Below are 25,164 nucleotides of genomic sequence, written 5' to 3' on the forward strand. Positions count from 1 at the left end.
ATTCTGTTGAGTTTGCACCGTTATTTTCATTGGCAACTTAGTTGAATATACGGTATGGACAAAAATATGATCCATGTGATTAGCTGACTCGCAATACAATCAGTTCCAAACTAACTTGTATTTGGCTGTCGGATTTTTCATATGGATGTGAAATGAACTTTGCACCGGGATTTAGATTAAGAATATACACAAGCCACTGAGAATAAACTCAAAATGAAAGTGTAAGTAGACATGTGTTATACACTTGGAGCTATATGTCAATGTTAGACGTTTGTAACTGATTTCCATGTACCAAAACGAATTGCTACTAGAGTTTTAACTCCATGTGTAGGTTCTGCCCAAATCCCATTCGCCTTACATTTACTTGTTCGGTAATTATCTGTGGTATCGATCACTTTGTTCGCAGAACATTTGGCTAGTGGCTTCGACTCGCACCACATATATTTTCCGAACTTGTGAGTAACTTTTGGTTGTTTGTTTTGTCGATAATAGTTTAAGATATGTATACTGTTTTGCAAAATAATGGGAATATGACGTTTATTTGGAAAATCTCGTTTACTAAAACATGTACACCTCGTAATCTGACCGCATATGCACTTGACAAGTCACTTATATATGAAAACTAACAAGTCAATCGAATAACGAGTCAAATAAACATGAAATGATAATGCTAAAAAAGGAGGTAGAAAGTAGTATGATGTAGAAGGAATACGAGTTTGTCACACCGATCGATTTACTTTATTCACTTGATCTTATTTGGTTCACAGTGAGGCAATCAAGGTTTGGAGTTTATTCCTTCATGATGAAAGCGATTTGTATCTGGATCGACAATTTAGTCATTTGTCAATAATATCCCATTTACTCTACACACTGTAGCTTTCATCAGGAGTTTTATTTCGGACCACAGAAAGGAGGTTTGAAGAGCGAAGAGAAGGAAAAAATATGTTATACGTAAATAGTACCTTAGATCGGCATTATTAGCATGCAACTTGTTATTTGAAAGGCGGATAGTAGATACCGAAAATGTTCCAGTAGAAACTACCGTTTTGTTAACATAAAATTGACGTTTTACCTCTCCCCTTCAAACGTCAGCCTCTTTTTTCCTGAAGATATATGTTACCACGCTTTCAGGCATCTAAAACTTTCATGTTACAAAGTTGGAACATTGTCTATAACACACAGAGCTTCCTCTTAATGATCGGTACAGCTATTTTGAGCTGGACCATGGTAATGATAATTAGTTCCGACAGTCGTAGTTTGTAAAAGTCTTAGCTAAAATTGTGTTGATTGACTCGAAGACAATCAACTGGAATGTAAAACCTCCTTGTGAAACTGACAAGAAGGCTACATTATTGTGCTAGAAGCTTTGCAAAACCCTTGTCAGCCTAATTCTTTTGACACAAAGACGAGTTTCCGGGCTTGGTAGCTATTCTAAAACTAGCTGCTTGCACATATGACTTGCTTTAACATTGAAGATGTCACTTTTAGTAATATTTTATGTATCATATCAATAATATCTGGATGTACACCATTACGAAACTGATGCTCCACTTATAATAAGCAAACTGACTTTTAAAGAGGGAAACATCTGGTCATAAAGCATGCATTGTCTGCACCCTCCATACGGATAATGGTCTTTTGTTTACTTAACGAGTTCTTTCCTCAACAAATATGCTGCTGTATGTAGTCCGAAACATGGCAGCAACAATCAAAGACGATCAGTTGGGTTGGTAATTTTTGCCTGAACTGCCAAAAGTTCAGTTTTTTAAAAGCATCCCTCTCGAGAATAGATCTACAAAACAGCAACACGGTTACCCACCATTCTTCGGAAAACAGTCCTAGTCAATTACCACGGTTGAGTCCATGCATAAACAATTCGAAAAATGTGCACAAATTAAAAAGCATTAAAAGTTGATGACAGATCACATTTCCAATGATTTGAGATATATATACATATATAACCGGTTAAAATGATGTTAAAGAAGAAACGATAAATATCGGCATATGTAATTTGTAAAAGTATCCATTTTAAGGTAGAATGGTCGTCGTTCTGCCGCTAATAGTTGGAATGAACTCACTATCTACTTGATTTTGAACTAGAGAGACTAACAAGTTTGCGACTATGTTGGTTATCAGACTGTAACAGCATTCGCCCAGCTCTTCTGAAGTATTCTACAGATTTCTTCTTTCTGTTTATTTGGGATATTTTTCTGCCCTAATTCAACCTTTTGCGAACCCTTGAGTTGTAGAGTCGAGCCATCCTACTCCAAGTCAATGAAGACGGTAAAAGTAAGGACCGCGACTGTTGTAGACCCAAATTGTTACCCATAATACCATGAAGCTGCATTAAAAATCTACTAAATTACCTAACCAAGGAGTTTGTGCACGAAAACCTTGTGGCATTTGTGACATATTGATCTGGTTTGCAAACTGACATGTCACGTATAGTATATTATTACTTGAGAATTGATTGTTGCCATTATGAAACCAAATCTACCAGATGCAACGTAGTATCATAATAGACAGCTTTGATTCGCAAACACTGTACAGGTGTATGATAACAGGATAGGAAGCGGCAATCAGAAAACGATCGTACATGCGCTATCATTAAATTTTGTTGGTGTTCGACACCACTCCGCAACGCTCTTTCCGCGGAAACAGTGGTGTTGTTTTTAAGGGACACAATTCGGTAGTGACCATGAGTGCACATTGTGAGACATTTCCGCACCTAACGGATTCACGATGAGCTGAAGGTAATCAGAGTCGACATCTTAAGCACCGAATTGCAAACATTAGGCCACCCATTTTTTGTCATATATTTTAGCAATCTTTTAAATTTTCTTATTCGGCGGTTGAGATTTATGTGAACATCGTGGGTTACTAAACTCACAGAAATCTCGATCACTTATCTCTAATAAGGCCAGTGATACTGACGTTTTCGAAAAGCCTATTTTTTCCGTTTAACAGAGATTCTTCACATCAGACTTCAATTAGAACCTCATATGAACATTTACACAGTTACCGTATCTTTTCTCTAGAAAAGGAATAAGGATATCTGGAGATGATCCAGTGGCAAATAATAAAAGGGGTTCAAGGCTAGATGAAAGGAATGTAAAAATGTCATTCTCGGCACTTATCTTCGGGATAATAAAGAGCTGCGACAGACCCCGTCACAACTTAGTATTTATTACGTAACCTAGCAGATTCCACCGAGTACATCATGATCGGTAGTCACTATGATAGTCTATAAGGTTAGGCACTTAAAATGATACACTAGGGGGCGAATAATCAGACACTTTCTCACTTTATTCGTCAAGAGCCCCTACTTTCTGACAATGTAATTCCGTGAATGAAGTCAACCCTTCACTAGCAGGTAGCTTAGGATCAATAAGCACTTACTACAGATAAAACACTTGGTTTGGAAGTAGGATATACAGCCTTTTCGTTAACTAGGTTTCTCGTTATAAATACCGTACAAGGGAACAAAAACGATTTGTTTGTATTGGCTGGATGGTCTAAAAGTTGACGCTTAAGAGCTAAACCTGTGGTGGTAGATGCGTCCTGAAAATGAATAGCCCTGTAAGTGTTCGAAATTGACTCTGACCTCATAGATTTTACTGTACATACCTAACTGAAGCCGCTCGGCCATGCATCCGCACCATATCATGAGTGGGAACGCCGTGCTCAACTTCTGTGATCACTAGCTAGTTTAGATCAGTCACTTCTAGATATATTGATAATCTATCAAATATATCTTCCAACCTCTTCGCTTCTGACTTTTGATTTCACTGGGTGGGCGCGATTCAGTTGTAAAAGGTGTTACTGGTGAGGTATTGTCAAAATACAATACCCGTGGCATCTTCATTGGTGAGACTAAGGTGATCTGGCACATCAACCCGTAAACTGTGAGTCTGTTCCTTTTTGGAATTTCATAAGTCATTGCTTCATTTTAACTCAGTCAGGTCGGAAGTCAGAAGCGAAGAGGTTCGAAGATATATTTGATTGAATATCCATATATCGAGAAGTGACCAATGTAAGCTGACTAGCGGTTGTAGGTGACATGTAGCATAGCGTACCCACTCGTGATCTTGTGTGGATGCGTGACCGAGCACCTTCAGCTAGGTGAGTCCATTAGAACAACAAATATCGAAGACTTAAAGAGTCATTGATTTGGAGGATTTATTTACCGCTACATGACCTGCATTCAGAGATTCCATATCTTACTTGAGTATTTTGACCCAATAAGGACTAATTTCCGCTTACACAAGACTTAAAATCTCAGAGGCCATCTTTAAACGGCCTAAAAATCTCGACTAAACAAATCAGTCACTAGATTTCATTTTTCTCATCGAGTGGTCAACGGCGGAAATATTGTACCCGAACAAATTTTGCTAACCTTGTTTTGAGCAGACACAGGGTTCTTAACAGAAAATATCTTTCGAGAATTACCGCAGTTTAGTTTGACTACTATCCTTATTACTAATGACTAACGACTGGTTGAATGTTGTATTGAGATTCGAAGAGCAATACGTTACTAGCTTTTGAATGTATGGGCTACTTGCCAGGTTTGTACAATATGTTCTTGTTCCAGGGGTTTAGCGGTCAGTATGTTTCTAAACAGTGAGTAGCTAAAAATTTACAATATCTTTTGCCACCGTAGTGTTCAGTTGTTATGTATCAAGACATCTTAATAACGGACGATATGCTGAATAACCGATTGTGAACTTTTAGGGGTGACCATTTTCATGGAAATTCAGGGGAGACCCTACTTAAAAGTTTGTCGAAGCTTTGTGGTATTAAAACTGAAATAACCCTGTGGGCTGGGAGGCTCCTTGGTATACCGAATCATTTCAAATTTCACATATAAACACATAGGATTACCACAGAATCATATTTTCTCGAATTTTCGCAATTATCAAACAATTATCCATCAGTCTCCTGAGAAATCTTTAGGTTTATTCAATATTACTAGCTTATACCCTTACGTGTTCGTTATTCAATCATGTGATACTTGTCAAATATCCACGAATGAATAGACTATCCTGTAAACAACAATTATATTATAGTGACCGAAACGTTCCATTGATGAGTCAAAACAGTTTGTTTTCCTGAATACTTCTGGCATATTGCATCACAATTGTATATCACGATAATCAGGATAGTGGGGAAAGATTATTGAGAGTTTATATTTGATTACACTGAAGTACGTATTCAGACAACATTTAGAAGTTCAGAAATCGCATTATGGTCAGTAGTTGTACAGCAACATCAGTTGATTTGTTTTTCACAATTTGTAGTAGTCACGGTACTCTGAAGAAAGTGCAAAAGCATAATATTTTTGACAAAATAACCAATATGTGTAAAAACATGGTATCACTTAGGAAAAATGTGTAAAATAATCAGACATTCTAAATTTTCTAATTCATTTCATGGAACGTTGCATCGATTGTCAATGTACACATTTATAAAAATGGAAACAAAGCACACTTTTGATTACAGAGTTCTTGTGGCAAGAATATAAATGTATTAAAATTGCAAAAGCCAAAGATTTATATGTGACAATTTACTTTTTGTCGATAATGTGAACATATGTCACTCAATTCCGTTTGAAATGGTTGAAAATGGAAGATAAACAGTAATTGGTAATTTGAAGATTAGTCCAATTGATGAATTTAGATATTGAAGTACACAGTGTATCACAGTTGTCTTATGTAGTAACAAAGTACAACAATTTCGAACATAACTTGCCAAGAGGCTCATATTTTAAAGGATAGAGGGTTAAATAGAGAGATCGGGAAGTTTATTCATTTATTTGAACACAAGCGTTGGTAAAAGAGGGCACCAAATGTATACGCGCCACACAACAACGATGAGGTTTCGAATAAACGGAGAATAGAGGGACAGTATTCCAACTGTTACACGAACCGAATGGAAAATGTGGTGCATGCATATTTGGTGCCTCCTGATACGAATATTTACGTGTCTAAATAAATAAAAATAAAACAAATGAAATGTGACACAACAGTGAACTACGGACCTTGTTTTTTCGCTAATGATAAACTGGGCTGCTTCCAAATGCCCTGGTACGGCCGAGAGTGGGGAGAAACCGCTCTCCCTCTCGAAATGCTCTCACATGGCCAGCGAATATATAGCCTCTGCCAGGGAAGTCCTACTCACTGCCTTCTCGTGGCGGGGGTGTTGTTTACGAAATTGAGAGGACGAAAAGCGAATGTCCGGCGCTTTAACCGGGTTGGTGGATATAGAGGATCCACCTAGGGGAGTTAGAAAACCCTGATTCCAAACCAATGGTGCACATGGGCTCCAGTATCCTGAGGGAACAAATGGCGTACGAATCAATCGTTGATCACCGGCTACCATGGGAATGCATCTCCTCACGATGCTCCACTGCCTTGTGGATCAGATCTTTCGGTCAAAGGCTCCGGGTGTGGCCCCCTAAGAAAACCACCTGCTTCAGTTCGGGCACCTGGGCAGTATCACAGCCCTCAAGCAAATCGAATGAGATTTGTATGGCGCATATGTATCTGGTGCTTCCTTGTACCAATATTTACGTGTTTAAATAAATAATAAATAAAATTAAAATCTTCCTTTTAACACAACACCATTTTGCGTTGGGTTTTAGTTAGTCAGCTACGACGTAGGACCAGGCACATGTATGCATCGGTCCAAGTTATCACACATTAGCACAACAAGATGAACAGTTACTTAAATGGTAGTAATATATGAAAGAAAGATTGCATATAGAGATATAACACAGGAAGAAAGAATTAGTTCGTAGGAAGAAAGGTATAAAGTGATTTTGATTTCACAGTTTAAGGGAAGACAGAGTGTACATACCTATGCCATTGTGGCCGATTCTGAACCATGTCACCTAGAGTCTCCAACCATTGGTTACGATAGCCACGCGGACTCTAACCAAGTGGTCTACATCTACTAACGTGGCTCAGACTAGGAGTTAGTGATTTCAAGGATTGATGCCACGTCGCCAATTGTTATGCTTGTGGCCGAGTGGACGACTAGTTGATGGGTGAGGTGATGAGACCGCCAATTAGAGAGCAGCGAATTGTCGATTGGAACAGTGACACGAAACCCGTACGAGCAGACTAGAGTGCTAGCCGGCCCTGCGATCTGCTTAGCCCAGCCAGTTAAGTCCAAAACACCAATAACAGCCTCAGTGGCATGAATCACTATTTACAAACACACTGGGTTTTTATACAAACCAAAGTAATCAATAAACTGATTATAACTCAAGAATCGTATGATAAGTCAAGGTCAAAATAAAGCTAATGATAAGAGAAATACGAGTATGAATAGTTCAGTTACGTAATAATTGTACAGTAGGAAATAGGCATATTACATTGAAACAATTATATGAACGAAGAATATTCTTTTCAATAATTTCTCATCAGGTTCTACAATTATAAATTAATAATCCATAAAAGAAGATTGGCCAAGTTTAAGGCAGAGTACATCAATTTAAGAAACTGTAATATGTGAATCAAGGATTGTTTGTCATATAAAATAAGATCGAATCGTTAATGTTTTTGGGATGACTAATATGAAGTGTTAACTTGAATCAGTTTATAGGTGAATTAAAATCGTAAGATAAATTATCAGAATATATATAGTTGACATGGGGGTGAGAGCTACAAAAATGGGATTACAAATCGGAAATTACGTAATATGTAGAATTATATAAATTAGGTCAGATATAGTAGATAGGGGGTGGATGATAAATAAATTTCTATAAAAGGTTAGCAGGTGTGATAATAATAATAATAATAAAGATAATAATAAAAAGAATAATGACTGATAAGATGTGTAGATAAACTAAGTTTAAGATATAGAAATGAACATTAATCAAATTAATGTCACCTTATTACAAAATTGATTATTAACAAGTTGACCCTGAAGTTGGCCAGGGTAAAAGGAGTGGCTGTACATATTTCTTTTGGATGCAGAGCTCTGGCTTTTTGATCCGAATAGCAATTGCCTCAACCGTCTGCAGGATTCTCTGTCTGACAGAATTAGGTAGACTGCTATTTACACGATATATTACTGTGAAAGATTGCTCAATGTCGGCTCTATGTCCCGTCTGAACTAAATGGGCTAAAACAGAGCTGTTAACCGTTCTGACTACACCTTTGCTTAACCACACTGGAAGGTGTTCACGAGCCCGAGTATACAAATTCCTAGAACATCTGCCTATATAACTTGCTCCACAGGAGCAGTTGAATTGATAGATACAGAAAGAAGCGGCTAGTCTAGGCAATTTATCTTTCAATGTCGGCGTGATCATTGGGCGTGTGGAAAACATTAGTTGTAGTTTACCTGCATTAAAAGTCCTTTCGATTGGTCTTCGTAGTTTCAATCTTACCATTTCACCAGGTGCGTCACCTCTGAATTGTAGACGTATATACAGAGGTTTTTTATTCACAATTAAACATTCTTTATGGTCTCTTTTATTAGTAATGTTTTTATTTATAAATTTCTCCGGGTATCCATTTTCTCTCAGGGTCCTATATAATGCTTTTGTTTCTTCCTCGACCGTATCTTCAGAGCATATGGTCTTAATTCTATAGTGTAATGTCTTAATTACTTAATGCAGACACTACAGCTATTCAATACAGCCCATCCGTCTATTAACTTCACATGTGAGGAGGAAAATGGAGGTAGGATCGCTTTTTAATGAACCGTCTTTTCTCTTTGTAAGGAGAACATCTAGAAAAGCGATCCTACCTCCATTTTCCTCCTCACATGTGAAGTTAATAGACGGATGGGCTGTATTGAATAGCTGTAGTGTCTGCATTAAGTCAGTATAGTCGTTACATAGGATGAACGTGTCGTCTATATATCGGCAATAAAGTGAAAACTTTTCAATCTGTCGTGTGAGTGGGCCGTTTTCTAGTTTCGCGAGAAAAATATCAGCCAATATGGGACCTAGGGGTGAACCCATCGCGACACCATCTATTTGTCTGTAGATTTCACCATTGAATTTGAAATGTACATTCATAGTACATTTTAGTAGCAATTCTTTGATGGTCTCCACAGGGACTACAGTTACTACTTCCTGTTCTCTAAGCTGTTCACAAATATATTCTACAGTCTCTCTGAGTGGGACATTTGTGAACAATGACGTTACGTCAAAGGACATCATCTTTAGACCTTTGGTGTTTATGTTTTTAATCTTCTCGACGAATTGGAATACATCCTTAATACAGTGTTTTACTAGTTGTTTGTGAAGTGGTTTTAAAACGGTTACTAACCACTTTGCTACCGTATGGTAAGGAGAATCGTACATGTCTAAAATTGGTCTCAATGGGATATCAGGTTTATGTACCTTCGGTAGTCCGTATAACCTAGGTAAATGAGTACCTGTCGGCCTGATTGATTCATATATGTCTGGTGGAATTATCTGTTGATCTCTGAGCTTTTTTAAAGACCTGGTCAGTTCATTTTCTATCTTATTATTGACATCTTTTTGGTTATTCAATTTCTGAAATTTTCGGTGATCATTCAAGATGTTATTCATCTTGTCAATGTAGTCATTTCTATTAAGTAAGACAGTTCCTGTCCCTTTGTCAGGTTTTGTGATAATCAGGTTCTCGTCATTAATAAGTTCACTGATAGCCTCCTTATGTTTTTTAGTCAAAATACTTCTGTAATTATATATACTATTCTTAAACTGATAGCAACATTCAACGATGCTCGCTTTGAAACGTTCAAGTTCCAGATCCGAGGTTGGGACTAGATCGGATGTCTGACGATTTAGGTTTTCAAATTGGATGTCCGTATCCATATGGTTTACGCGGTTTCGTGTATCACAAAATTTTAGACCTAGTGCTAATACTTCAAGTTTTTCTTTATTTAATTCTTTACTGGAAAAATTATACACATACCTTTTCGGTTCAGTCGGAAATTTATTTTCAACCGCTTGGTTCTCCAGGCTTTTGAGAAGTTGGATATGTTTCTTGTCTGATCTTTCTTTCGTTATCTTTGTGACGTAATCCAAAAACTGGGACTTAAGGTCTTCTGTTAATTCATCAACTGCAAATTTTCTGCGAGCAATGTTTACTTCTATTTCCGTCAAATCATTATTTAATGTATCTATTTTATTAAGCGCATGGCGTTTTAGTGTTTTTCTGTTTGGATGAACATGATTACGGCGTAGTGACTTATAGAATAGTTTTGGATAATGCCCTGATTCAATACAGTTCCTCATAAATTCCAATGATGTTTTCGTTTCTGTGAACTTTGCGTTATACTTCAGGTACTCGTTGAGTGCCCTCAACGCAATGGGTTGATCACAAGATTTTAATCGCTGAAAAATTCCCATCATATTAAAACGATTATATGAACGAAGAATATTCTTTTCAATAATTTCTCATCAGGTTCTACAATTATAAATTAAACCTCGTTGGCACAACAAGACGAACACCGGATTCATAGGAATAGTTAATTTAGTGGTGGTAGTATATAAAAGATAGGTTGTATATAAGGATATAGTATAAAAAGGAAGAAAATTATGAAGCAATTTTAATCTTAAGGTTTAAGGGAAGATAAAGAGTGTGTACACCTACGCCATTGTGATCGATTCTGAGCCATGTAAGTTGGCGAAAGACAGACGAGCGTTTTGAATCCGTGCAGAGATTTCGTCTGACACCGACCCATTAGAGCCGATCAGACTTCCAAGATCAGTGAAGTTGTCGACGCGCCCGACTAATTCACTTCTTATCTTTAGTTTAGGTGTTGATACGGGCGTCGGGTTTAAATAGTAAGGCTATGTAGATACTTTTTGGGTGTCGAATGCTTAATTAATCTTCACATATTTGTGGAGATATGGAGAAAAGTGCTGTTTTTCGTGGGGTATCTCCCAGCCCAGTAGGAATAGTGTGGTTTTGGTTTTATTTCCTTAAAATTTCCACGAAAGGCTTGACAGGATTTCCTGGAAGTTCCCACTTAATTGGTCACTTTCTCCCGTCGTGGCTGCTTCCCACTATTATGAGAACAGTTTCTACCGTATTACAAATTCCGTGGTTTTGAAAATCACGCCTACTGAGTCATTTGCAAAGGCATCTTGTTTTTGCTTCAATTATAGTGTTTTACTACCAGGACTAGACGAAATAATATCTAAACCATACTAATTAATACCCCAGTCAGCCTGATTAGTGACAGTAATTACTATCTGTAATGACCTACAAAGATAACTTTTCATGGCCTGTTTTTCTTCCCTGCTTTAAATTATTCTTAACATTCCTGACTTCTATGGTAGCTGAAGGGTTGTTATCAATATTCCATTTACTTTATTAAGAAAAGTTAATAAGCTGGTTGATGAGACTGAGACTTATCATCTAATGAAGTAGTTAGGATGTTTCACCTATTTTCAACCATTTCTGAACTTAACATACAGTGTTAGCTAAGATAGAGAAAGGTTCGAAGAAAGCTAGGTGTGTCGTAGACATCCATTCTTCATCTCCTCATTAATTTTGAGTTCGAATATGATTTCATACTTCTCGTCCTCCATGTTCTTTTTTTATCTAATCATGTCCATCGTCTAACGTTTTACTATTGTGGACGCTAGTGTTATCTCGACTCCTTTATTATGCATCTTCTTTGGTGGATATGGAGGATCCATCTAGGGGAGTTAGAAAACCCTGATTCCAAACCAGTGATGCACATGGGTTCCAGGATCCTGAGGGAACAAATGGCGTATAAACCAATCGTTGGTCACCGTCCACCATGGGACTGCATCTCCTGACGTTGCTCCACTGCCTTGTAGATCAGATCTTTAGGTCAGAGACCGCGGGTATGGCCCCTAAGAAAACCATCTGCTTTGGTTTGGGCACCCGGGCAGTATCACAGCCCCCACACAGATCAAGTGAATTGTGTGGCGTATATGTATTCGGTGTTTCTTTGTACCAATATTTGTGTTCAAATAAATAAATAATTTTAATAGTTGAGATCATGAGTCGATTGAAGCTAGACCATCATGGAAAACCTGGAAGCACTGGACGGTCGTTTTGTCCTATTGTGGGACTCCTCAGCAGTGCGCATCCACGATCCCACCTCGAAAGATTCGAACCCAAGACCTATCAGTCTCGCGCGCGAACGCTTAACCTCTAGAACACTGAGCCGGCATCCAACGGTGTCTAACTTCAACCGATCCACGAAATTGAGCGACACATCCACCATTGTCTTCAGTGAGTTGATTGATATCTCACAATAGACCTGGTTGAACTCCACTGGTCACTGCTTCTAAATAATTGTTTTATGTCACTGTAATACTATGTGGCAAATTAGGCTGGTAAACGCATGTTAAGTCCTACGTTGGTTATGACTGGCTGATTGTTCAGTTTGTACTCACTCAAGATTCGTATTTTTAGGTCGAAATGCTTTCGTGGGGTGTATTATGATAATTGATAAAGGTGCGTAAGAATCAGTTATTCACTGTGTTCATGGCTAAAGATGATTAATATCAAATGCTAATTTTAGCATTGTTGTTGTTTTAGATGACGGTGTATAACTTATACATATATGGAAAAAATGGTGATAGTCTGTATTACCGTGAATGGACTCAAACAAAGCAAGGTGAATGTCCATCTGATAACGACTTGAAGTTGATGCGTGGTATGTTAATTGGTTTAAAAGGATTTTGTCAAAAAATTTCACCGTTGGACTATGAAATTAATCGTTTTTCTTACGTTACCAATACATATCGTCTTCATTTTTACGAAACTCCTACACTAATGAAAATTGTTCTTACCACTGACAACTCTTGTACACCTATGAATGATGAACTTGAAGGGATATTTCAAATATATACAAAATACGTTTCACAAAATCCGCTAATTAAATCCGAAGGACCTATTAAAAGTCAAGCCTTTTCTGAAAAACTTGATCAATATGTTCAAAGTTTACCTGTATTTAACAAATAAATAACTTTTTTCCAGTTGTTTCATTTTAGCTATTTTTAGTTTTCGTTAAATCAATGATTTACTTGTTACAGGTTATAGTAGTGTTGTGATTGCAGAAGAGGGTTTAGCCACACAATGTTTACAGCTGTACGTACAAATCCATCAGATGGAGAAGTCATCACAACTGACACATTAAATGCACCTGTTTCCACATGTACTACAAATATTATCCCAAATTCTATCATAACAAGTGGAGTTGGCGAGGAGGATAACTATTTAACATGGCATTTAATGGGTGAATATACTGGTCCAGTTGAGTCTGTTTTACCTCGAGAATTCAGGCAAAGACTTCATAAACATTTTGCTAGAATTGAACGTGAATTTGAACGGGAGTATAGGAGGTTATATAGCGATAACTTAGCATGTATGTAAGCCAGTTTTATCATGTAGTGTTCCATTTCTTTCATTACTTATTTTTTGGACATATTTCAAAATGTCCAAGAGGTAACAAACATTCTAGTAGTAACGTTTTTATCATTGGTATTTAGAAGTGAGACAACCTATCAATTTGAACCTCTGAATGATTATCTAAGTTGATAATCTAGCTACTTTTTTGTTGGATTGGCAAGTTTATTATGAAAATAACGGAGATTTGCTAATAGTCAAGTCAATTAATATCGTTACCTACAGGCGGTTGTCAAGAATGCATTTATTTGTTGTTCGAAATACTCAAGTTTGAACTTTTCTACAAAACAATCTTTAGAAACTAAGACCGTTATCAGATAGGTTTATTTCTGCAATATATATATATATATATATATATATATATATATATATATCATACCTTTCTAATCTTCTATATCATATCTAAGTGAATAATCCTTATGAAATTAATTGTGAAAAGATTTCAATTTTTTTTCACATACCATCTGCACACATATTGAATTACTTCAGTTTTTATAAGTTGCTAATAATAGAAGACATTTAGTCATGCTATATATCCCTTCCCATGAATTTTAGTTGCATAGTAGTAATACAAGGTAGATTTATATGTTGCACCCGACTCTTGATTTGTACTCGTCTGTTTTGCACGTTTTGCAAGTATGGTACTTTGGCAAAAACCAATTAAGATTCCTTTGTTTAAATGTCTTTTGGATCACCAATCTTCTGGAGCTAATACACAACTCCGGTTAGTGAAATGGTCAGCACAATCACTGGAAATCATCTTGTTAGATTAGGTATGAGTGTTAACTCTATTGTCATATTTTTGTCTAGTGTTTGCAAATTGCTACTTTTTCCAATAACACTAAAGAAAAGGGTAGGAGTAGTCAATAAAGACAAAAGAATATCAAATTTAATGAATCCGGACTAAGTCAATAAACGGGAGACTATTAAGAGGGATTTTTAGATTTCAAAACTTGTTCCACATCATTGTCGTTTATCCATTGCTGATTTCAGACTATCTGGACTTCACCACTCAATGATAACCTGCCTGCGTTTGTCGCATATATCAGTTTATCCACATAAGCTGCTTTTATTCTACCCGAAGTTTGATCACTACTTCAGGCCAAGTTAGACAGTGCCTTTGCTTGCGTAAAACAGCCTAACCGATTTAGGCTTTTAAAGGTCAGCTATCTTTTCGGTCACCCAGACCACCAAGAATTGATAGTACGTTCCATACTTCTGGTGAAAACTTAAGAACCCGGGTCTTTCTCGATAACGAGTTAGGTTTTGAAAGTAGCAATCGGAAAATAAGTTGGTAATAGTGCTATGGAGTAAGTCCTAACAAATATTTCTACATAAATGTTTGTAGGATTTGTTTGACTGGTTTTGTGATTAGCTTAAGAATCAACAAATCGGTTTATTACTTTATTTAAAAAAAAATTCAAATGATTTAATATCCCTTACACATATTTTCATCTCGTTTGAATGGAATTATGCTGAGTGTTGCAAACATTTGTAAAATGTTCGTTGATTTTAACTTTTCACTAGATGTTTAAAAAGCTCAACTAGCATATAACTTTTGGTCGATTTAAATATTTTTCTACTTAACAGTGAATATCTTGGTGACTTATTTGTAATTTTTTTAGTCTTGCAGACTTAATTTATCCAGAGTGAGATTAAAAGTTGGAAGTTATTTTCTTACGGTTTACCTCTTAACTTTTTAAAATCAATTTTGTTGTTGTACTCTAGATTCGGTAGGATTTTGTGAATTTCACATTTTCCAATTTCAAAGCTAGACACAGCATTCAATGAAGTTTACTTGTTTAGTACAAAAAAGGAACTTGTCATCAAATCAGTTATTTTACTAGGATGAGCCTGAATACATTGCTAATATTAACTAATTTTAAATTTGGGCTTTACAAAATTGCTTTTGTATTTCTCTATACTTAGTTTTTTGCTTTTATTTTTTTCATTTTTATTACAATAGCAACACACATGTGTGTACATAGAAACATTTTATATAAATATTTAAATATGCTTCTCAACTAATGATGTTCATTACGACCTACTTTCTACTCTTATTTAGTAACTCAATATATTCAGGAGTTCATATTTCATTATAATATAACTGAATCGATTTCAATTAAAAATAATTCAGTTGGAACACATTTATTATGTAATTTTTTTTAAATTTTTAAGTACAAGAACGTTTGGAGAAATTTGAAGATGGTGATCATTCAGAAACAATAACCTTAGTAAAAAAGTGTAAGTTCTGCATTTTAATAGATCATCTATCTTTCCATTAGTTTCCAGGGAGATACTTTCTTGTATTATATTCTGATTATTTTTATCTTTAAAGAAATCCACTGACAAAATAAGGGCCCCTGATTGTATCACTGACTAATAGATCAGTGACAGTAACATTTGACCTGATTTTAATCCGTTACTGAGATGGAAGTAATAAATGTAGCTAAAGAGTACCGAGAGCTGTCCCACGTCGTCTGAGTCTCCACAAACAAGAGTCGTGGTGTCAATGACACTATGTAGTTTTGACGGCAAGCGTAATACCTGAGGTGTTGTGTAGAACACTTCTGAAAACAGTTTGGTTTACTAGTTGTCACACCAGCGTCCACCAAACAATCCTGTGCTCTATATTCGGCGAATACTGGCCAACATGAAATTAAACTTACGACGGAGTTTCGAAGTACTAAATTTCCCACAAGATACGTGAACCAGACAAACATCAGGTTTCAGGGTTATATTCTTATCAGACAATAGATTAAATTTCTTAAAAATATACGGCAAACAGAGAGTATCTTATCATTATTGGTTAAGACTACCGTTTTTTAACGACCTTCAGAATATGTGTATGAGATGACCATCATACTATAAATTTACTACTAGTTAGGTTTAAAATATTTACATCCTTCATATTTTGCATGTTGTATGGAAGGCGTTAAAGCGTAATTGGGAAGCACAGAATATTTTGCTCAGATCGCGAATGCACTTGTGGTGATGCATAGTTTTACTGTTACTGAACCTCGTCGTTCTGTAGTTAGTTGTTGGGTTTCAATAAATTCTATTTAAATGACAAATTTTCTATATAAATATTCAGAACGTATCTTGTATGGTTTGTTCTTTCATATGATTTTTTAAAATGTCACATTTTTTCACTTATTAGTAAGTGGATTTCCTGTATATTAATAATAAATATAACCATATATTGGAGGTGTTGTTGTCTATAAGCCGGGTGGATTGGTTTGTGAAGCTTTCATTGTTCTTCTGAACAACATTGGTACATACTTCAAAGAAAAGTGAGCTATTAGAATTTCTCTACGACCTAATAACAGCTTGTTATGTTGACCTGAAAATTTGGTTACTTGTTATCCGTAACTATAATCTTTGCTTGTCTGTTTTCTTTGACTGTTTTCTCTCCTAACCTGAAATTCGACTTTACGGTTGTTGATAACTTTTCTTATTGACTGATAGATTTCGTTAATTTCGGTTTGTCTGTTGATTGACGCTTGATTGGAGTGCCAAGTTTTTAGAAATTTTCTGGTTTTCTTTATGCTTCCTCTATCTAATACTTCGACGCTCTCCTGATCGAACTCATGTACATACATTGATATCAGCGAAGCTATGTTGCATCGTTTAACAAATAACTGGTGTTCGTATAGACGTAGATGAAGAGGACATCCATTTTGTCCTACATTATGTTTGTCATAGTTGTACCAATTTATCTTGTATATGATGTTTGAATTGTCTCCGTTGGTCGTTGGTCGTTGGTGTTATATCCTGACGAGAATAAGGAATGACAACTGTTGGGACGTACTTATAGACTAGTACTATACATAATTTTTTATTATATAATTGTTAAGTAACTAAACTGTGTATACGAATATTCGTCAAGGTTAGAACGGATAGTTTGACAATAATTGGGCGCCGAGTATAGAGAAGTCATTATATGTGAAAAAATTATATTTGAAATAGTCTCAGCGATTGAAATTTAAATAATTCCAACGTTTCATCCAGCTAACTCGTCTGGACTTCTTCAGGGAAATAATCAAAATCGAAATCATCAAAGAAATTTATTTCTTTGATGATTTTGATGATTCATATTCCTCTTATTATAAGCTTTATTTTGACCGACAGGCTATTATTATACGACTCACTATTCTCAAGTTACGCCTAATTTATTAATTACAGTCTCCCACAATCACAGACACATTTTGGCTTGATCTTGTACAAATGTTATTTTATATTTCTGGTGTGATGTGGTCTGTTTGGCTTGTATGTAAACCGAGTATGTTTGAAATATGATTTATATCGTGGAGGCTGAGATTTGTGTTTTGGATTTAACAGGCAGGGAAAAAGACCAATCGGGGCTCTGGGCCGTTCGTGTATGCGTCATTTGTTGGTAGTATAAGTTCGCGTATCTAAACTTGGCAATCGTATTTGCGGTAATCGTATAAGTTACGGACATAACAGTTTGCATAAAATTGTTTGCAGAGATTTTATTCGCCTATGTGCTACACCCATTCTTGGTTGTCCTAATAATCTGTCATTGATCTCAGATGTTCGTCATGTAGGGTAAAACTATTCGTTCGCTGATCTTTGTTGTTGGTTGTGTGTTGACCGTCAGTTCCATAAGGATCCTTTGGGGAAAGTTTGTGGATAGCCATTTTTTCGAGACTAACCTATTAACTATCTTCTCTCATTTCTTTACTTTTCATGGTAGTTAAGTTGGCTTTTTACTATGTCGGTTTGGGCAACCGGATAATGCCATTAGACCTCATACTTCGAGTGTGACCCATGCTCAAGTACCTTGTGAATTATTAGATTAATAAATCACTTAAGTGAATTGGCGTATCGTTAATTTAAAAATATGTTAGATTCATACCTAACGATGAAGCCATTCATTGTCAAACTAGGTGATATATTTGATCAAAATTTCGGAGAACAGTAAGCTTTGTCTTCCTCGACAATTTATGTGCCGTTGTTTCTTAATGATTGTAAATACGAATAGTTGTACTGGAAACTAGTTTCATCTCTAATTGAGTGTGCATGCCAGTCTATTGTTTTGGTAAGTTACCCTCCGAAATTTCATCCACTTGTTCTTTTACTCTTAGTATATAAGGTCTTCGTAAATATGTTGATCGACTTCCAAGTTACAAAAGTAGTAAGCTTTTAATAAACGTCTAGCTTTGAATAATATAGTAAAAGACTAAAATATTCACCAGTAATATTCAGCTTGTTGCTCACAAGATTGCCGAAATTTATGGCTATTTAACATGAAAACATTTACACTATGTGAAAAGTAGGTAAAGGTTTGGTGAATATACGTTAAAATTGCTAATTGCATCAAACTTTTTTTAGGTATAAATCTTTCAGACTAATAATTATGCTTGTCGAGGATTCACTTTTATGTCAGGAGATTTATTCTTTTTTAAAAAATTGTTTGTAGTTTCATTCGTTAATTTTTAAAAGTCTATGTTAATACTTTTGTTCACTTCTTACATAGTGGGGGCAAGTATGCTGTCACAGCGTATCAAACAACAATATAAACAATCCACATCTCGTCTAGTTTCAAGTCTTCGTCAATCTACTGGTCATTCTTCCAGTAATATAGGTCAAGGATGCACATATTCGGTTACCCAACCAGGAATAACAGCTGCAACTTGTGTTGGTGTAACTTCAAATACTCTTTCTGTTGCCGTCAATAGTTCGTTAAATTATTCAGGGAATATTGCTTTGCCTAGTGGTGGTAGCACAACTGGACATGGGACAGCCATTTTTGCTGGAAACTTTTCAGGACACAATGGAAATTTCCAGTTAATGAATCGAGTGGCTGGACATCGAGATGGTATATGGGAGGTTACTTCATTCAGGAGATTTATTGCGACTGCATCTGCTGACAATACTGCTCGTCTTTGGATTAACGATAGTCAATTAAAGTAATAAGATATAGTGATTACATTTAACCTTAAATACATCTATTGTATACATTAATCGTTCAGTAATATTCCTATCATTGTTACTTTGTAATTTTGAATTTGTGTGGTATCGTATGGTTTATAGACTTATAGTGCATGGTACTATGTGATTTGGTGAGGAACTCAAACTTTTCTCCATGTGTTTATTTCATTATCGAGTTCTTCGACAATACAAAACGGTCCAAAGTTTGAGTTTAGAAATGAATTGATCTGAATTTGATCGAATATGATTCATGGGTCGAAAGGAATAACGTTCATTTTTAGAATTATGCGCAAGTAAACAAGCGTGTAAACAAACAGTTAGATCAATTAGTAATTTAAGTCTTTAAATCTTAATATTAACAAGTGGATGGATATCATTAATCTAGTTAATATGGCATGTGACTTTGGTTATAGGGCGAACGCTACAACATGTTCGGAATCGTTGTTTATTATTTAAGCTATCTCATATTACTGTATTTTAGTATGGTGTTCCTCAGTAGTGGTCATCCATGACCCAGCAACTAGGAATCTAACTTAAAACATTTGACCCTGTGGACGAACACCTAACCTTTAAACCACTTAGCAATACCTAATGGTGTATAACTCTAGCTTCAATCAATCCATGATATTGTCCAACCATCTTTCATTGTTTTCGTTGTGTATCTTTTTCACACTCGAAACGGTTCTGGGTTCTCTTCTCTATTACAGGGTCGTGGATGCACACTGTCGAGGAGCCCCATAGTAGGAAGAAACGGCTGCGCAGTGCTTCCAGGTTTTTAATGATTATCTTTGGGGGATTCGTGATCTTAATGAAATCTGACAACCTCCGCAACCCCATACTGACAATTCTGTTTTTCTTGAAACTTACAATCTAATATCATCAATTGCCAACTACACAGACTATATCTACGATTATCTAATCACTAAGTATAGATACTTAATAGAATCTTCTCCTCAGAGTTATCAGATGTATTGGTAACGTAAGGTCACTAGTGTTTCCGAATTTTATGTATAATTAGTTTTAGTATACCCACTGAGGTATGTGAAAGTATTTTACATTTATTCTATAGTACCACTGATTTGATTATTCATTTAATATCCAGTTGCTAGATATACATTGAAGATCATTTCATGCGCCTTAATCTTTGCAGACAGATAATATTTTTAACTCGTAATCAATATGACCAAAACCACTCTAGTTTAATGTATTAACTTCCACTTTTTATTCAAACAACATTTCGTGATGTATTAGGGTCTCATTATCATGACTCTGATAACTTTATATAAATATATTCATCCTTCTCTTAAAAATATTTATGTGATCTGGTAACGAAATTTCTCTCTTCATTTTTAAAACAAAATTATTTATCATAGTTGCTTATTAGTCTATATGGGTCATTCAGGTTCAGTGAACTCTGTTCGATTTCGAAGTAAAGATAGTTTAATGTTAACATCTAGTGGCGATGGAACTGCTCACCTTATCCGTTTACCGTTTGATTTAATGACCAAAGCTGCGACTTCACTTACAAGTGGAAGCACATCAGGAGCTGCATTGGATGTTGTTGCATCGGCTCTTGCTTCAGAAACTGCTGGAACAAGCCCTATGGGTTTGGGAATGAGTACAATTTCAGGTTCGTTATATTTTTATAGTTGGAGTCTTCTTTACGCTAAACAATAACTAAATGATACTAAGAGATTTGGTGTTGCTGTGCAATAGGTTTGTGTGCGCTTAGGAGATTTTGATTGTTCAAACAACTTTGTGATTGTCAACTCTAGACAGAAGTGAACTCCTTTCATCCCTTCACAAGTATCATACCAAGTGTGTCTTGATAATATTATTTATTGCTACATTTGAAGCGAAGGTTACTAATGATATTCTCAAACTAATTCAGCTCACAGATTGTTTAATCTATCCCAAATATGCAGCTACTTAGATGAACTTAATAAACATTGTTTGGATATTTTTGGTACACATCCTAAATGTTTTATTTTGACAGTCATAATGTTATGCAACAGTGTTCAATCAATTCACATAATTATCTGGCTATTTTAGTTTCCATGATAATTACTTGTATTATTCACACTTCTGATTCACTGTTCCTTCTAGAATAATACTATGACGTGTACAGATTCATTGTAGGTTTTACAGAAAGGCTAAGATTTCCTGTATTTGAAACATTGATAATATAACTTGAATTTTGAGCCTAATTTTTGTAGCATGACTGACTTGAGAAGAAATTGAATATTCTAAATGTCAATTACCTATGTTGGGTATGTCTTGGGGACGTGTGTGTTTTTTTGACCGTAGCAACCGATCAAATTAGTCTTAAGACTTGAAACTACTGTTACCTTTATAAGTAGTTTGGGACGTTATGTTCGGAAAAGCTTTGGATTATATGGTTTGGTCTTATCGTCAGAGGGCTGCCACATTCTAATCTACATTGGTTTCTAGTTGGTAAGTTCAAATAATGTCTAGAGTCTACCAACTAGTCAGTTTTTAGCCATAGGCTTAAGTTGTTCAGATATTCAATTTTTAAGATGTCCAATTTGTACATTTTAGATGGTAATATTCTTTTATAACTATCTTCTAAAATGTAGGAACTGCTGTCAAGTCAGGGATTGATCCGGGTGGTTTGTATGATTCAGATGAAACGATGAATTTGTTAGTTGGTTCTACAGAAGAAGGTAAATCTGTTAACTAGTCTTATCTTTATTTTATTTTTTAATCTCATTCAAGTGTATTGCATAAAACTACTTTTATCTTCGTTAATTGAATTTAAATATTTTTTATTCTTCTCATCATTTAATGACAAAGATTCTCCAGTTCGTATTGCAGCTAATCCACCTATCGCTGTTCGACATCCTCATGCAGTATTTCAGTCTGCAAACTTATGTTTATCATCATCGGGTACAGTATGGAATTCTACTAGTGCTTCAGGATGCAATATTATCGACTCATCACCTTTGTCTGCTGCTGATTTTGTTTACGGACGGGAACAGCTAGTAACAGCATCGTGGGATCGTTTAGGTAGGACATATGATCTTGCAACTGGACAAGAGCTAGAGTCACTTACGGGACATGATGATCATTTGACAGATGTTCGTTGTGAACCAGGTGGATTTCCTGTTGTTGTCACATCGTCAAGGGATTGTACATTTCGTTTGTGGGATTTTCGTCAACCAGGAATGCGGGTTCATGTTCAACAGGCCCATAGTCAGTAAGTTATCTTTTATATTTCAAAGGCATACTCTGTATCGTTGATCTAATTTAGTTGACTTCATTTTCTATGTTGATATTTTTTGATTTGCTTTTCATATTTTTATACTCTTTATAAAACAACAGAACAGTTTCAACCACACAATTTTTGGCACCTGGTTCTCCTGAACGTCTTATAAGCGCCGGTGCTGATAGATTTTGTCGTATTTGGGACTTGAGACAAAGCCGTGGTCCAGTTGTTAGCATTAGAACCGATGCAGCAATCAATCGCTTGGGTTTGTCTGGTTATGGTTCAGGTATATCATATCAGCCAACAGAAACAACTAATCCTACTTCAACTGTAATTGGATCGTCTTCCAGTGAAGCTCCATCTCAGGCTGCTCAACACGGGTCTATGTTAAGTACTTCAGTCCATAGTCCTTGTTCTTCCAGTTACCCCAAGTATATTGCTCTACCGCTGGTCAATCGAGGAATAAAGATTCTTGATGTAAATGGCAACAGAATTGGTCGGTTAACTAGGTCGTCACATGTGAGTTTTGATTATTTGCATATATGAAGGAGTAGTATTCCTTTTATTGATTAGCGTTTGAAATTTCCCTCCAAATTTCGTTACTATAGCTTTTTAGCTAATTTCTTGTGTTATACTGTTATTCTTATTGTTTTTGCTGCTAAATTTTGAGAATATGAATCTTCTGAAAAGTTTCATCTTATATTGTTTACTAAAGCTTTGTTAATGTTTTTCAGTTAACAGCCTACAGTTGTTTTTGAACTAATATCAGTTGAACTGTTTCAAATCCTATCCCTTTTTAATTAGTGTAGAATGAATGCAATAAGTTGAAAGTAATTATTCTTGTCAGCTGTCTTCAACATAGGACTTAACACTAATGTTAGTCGGTCCAATTTGCCACACTTTAAATCAGCACCATAAGATTAGAAATAGCATCGAAAACAGTTGAAGTCTGGACATTGTGAAGCACAGTTTATGGGAATCAGATCGATGAATAAAATATCAGAAATAAATTAACCCGAGATTTAATGAAATGTAGCCGGTGGTTTTAGTTGAACCATTGTGATTAATTTCTTCCCATGTTGCCTAACTAAAAAAACTGTTGATTACGAGTACCATAAGCCTCAACTAAGAAATCTCCATATATCGAGGTAGCTCAGATCGTCAGTTAGTGTCTTTATGTATTAATGTCATTTTTCGGTCTGGCCATGTTTTCTAAACTGCTTCTGTCACATTTATTTATTTATTTAAACACATAAATATTGGTACAAGGAAGCATCAGATACATATGCGCCATACAAATCTCATTCGATTTGCTTGAGGGCTGTGATACTGCCCAGGTGCCCGAACTGAAGCAGGTGGTTTTCTTAGGGGCCCACACCCGGAGCCTTTGACCGAAAGATCTGATCCACAAGGCAGTGGAGCATCGTGAGGAGATGCATTCCCATGGTAGCTGGTGATCAACGATTGATTCGTACGCCATTTGTTCCCTCAGGATACTGGAGCCCATGTGCACCATTGGTTTGGAATCAGGGTTTTCTAACTCCCCTAGGTGGATCCTCTATATCCACCAACCCGGTTAAAGCGCCGGACATTCGCTTTTCGTCCTCTCAATTTCGTAAACAACACCCCCGCCACGAGAAGGCAGTGAGTAGGACTTCCCTGGCAGAGGCTATATATTCGCTGGCCATGTGAGAGCATTTCGAGAGGGAGAGCGGTTTCTCCCCACTCTCGGCCGTACCAGGGCATTTGGGGGCTTCTGTCACATAGTATTACACATTGGTACATGCGGTGGTCAAACAAACGTAATTGTCTGTGGAAAGTTCAGTAAATGTTCAATTTTGTTTGTCCTCTGAACTGAGGCTCTAAAAGACTCATCTAAGTGTTAGTCTGACTTTTGGAGTCTACAAGATATTGGGAATTATCTCTAATGGTAGTTAGGATAATATGGATTAATAGTGCTGAGTGAATTCACAAGTAGTTTGTGCCTTAGGTATTCAGTATATTATTTAGGGTCAATGGAATAGATTATGATAAATATTAGTAGTCACTTTTTCAGCAATTTTAAAAATAAAAGCAAGTAATTTCTCTAATGTCATGTTTAAAAATCAATACTTTTTGGATTTTTATGAAACTAACGAGTGTGTTTAATTTCATCACTCAACCAGTAGTTAATATGTTACAGGTCCACTGTATTTGTTCAGACTTATTCAATCAATTAAATTGATTAGTTATGTTGTCCTAAAGTATCATATATTCTTTGTATTGTACACATATTTTTATTTGAGTATTGTTTCAGCAATATTGTTGATATTTTGATAAATTCTTCGTAAAAATAGCATTTTGAAATCTCAACTGACATACAATAATACAAACATTCATTTATCAATTGGCTACAAAAATATTATCAGAAGGGGTTTTGTGGAGATTTAGTATTTTCATAGTTGAAAGCGTGAGCCAATTGAAGCTAGACCACCATGGAAAACATGGAAGCACTGGGCGGCCGTTTTGTTTTATTGTGGGACTCCTCATCAGTGCGCAACCACGACCTCGCTTCGCGAGCTTCGAACCCAGAACCTACCAGTCTCG

At 36.0% G+C, this 25,164-nt stretch overlaps 2 protein-coding genes across 2 annotated transcripts in view; both read left to right on the forward strand.

Moving 5' to 3' along the window:
- Nucleotides 1-12,527: 12,527 nt before the first annotated feature.
- Smp_041680 (bet5-related) lies at nucleotides 12,528-12,966 on the forward strand (the record flags this gene model as incomplete). Its single annotated transcript, XM_018795253.1, has 1 exon — nucleotides 12,528-12,966. One exon carries the CDS (start codon nucleotides 12,528-12,530, stop codon nucleotides 12,951-12,953), a length of 426 nt encoding a protein of 141 aa, XP_018646989.1. The 3' UTR covers nucleotides 12,954-12,966.
- Nucleotides 12,967-13,067: 101 nt separating this feature from the next.
- Nucleotides 13,068-25,164, forward strand: part of Smp_144870 (hypothetical protein) — a gene marked incomplete at both ends in the record, with an annotated part of 12,659 nt that continues 562 nt past the window's right edge. The window contains 7 exons of the mRNA XM_018795265.1: nucleotides 13,068-13,356; nucleotides 15,576-15,641; nucleotides 18,898-19,330; nucleotides 20,726-20,982; nucleotides 21,950-22,036; nucleotides 22,167-22,569; nucleotides 22,695-23,097. Coding sequence (XP_018646990.1) covers nucleotides 13,068-13,356; nucleotides 15,576-15,641; nucleotides 18,898-19,330; nucleotides 20,726-20,982; nucleotides 21,950-22,036; nucleotides 22,167-22,569; nucleotides 22,695-23,097 — 1,938 coding nt within the window. The remainder of the gene's footprint in view (nucleotides 13,357-15,575; nucleotides 15,642-18,897; nucleotides 19,331-20,725; nucleotides 20,983-21,949; nucleotides 22,037-22,166; nucleotides 22,570-22,694; nucleotides 23,098-25,164) is intronic.

Source organism: Schistosoma mansoni, assembly GCF_000237925.1.
Source record: "Schistosoma mansoni, WGS project CABG00000000 data, supercontig 0180, strain Puerto Rico, whole genome shotgun sequence".
Lineage (NCBI taxonomy): Eukaryota > Metazoa > Platyhelminthes > Trematoda > Strigeidida > Schistosomatidae > Schistosoma > Schistosoma mansoni.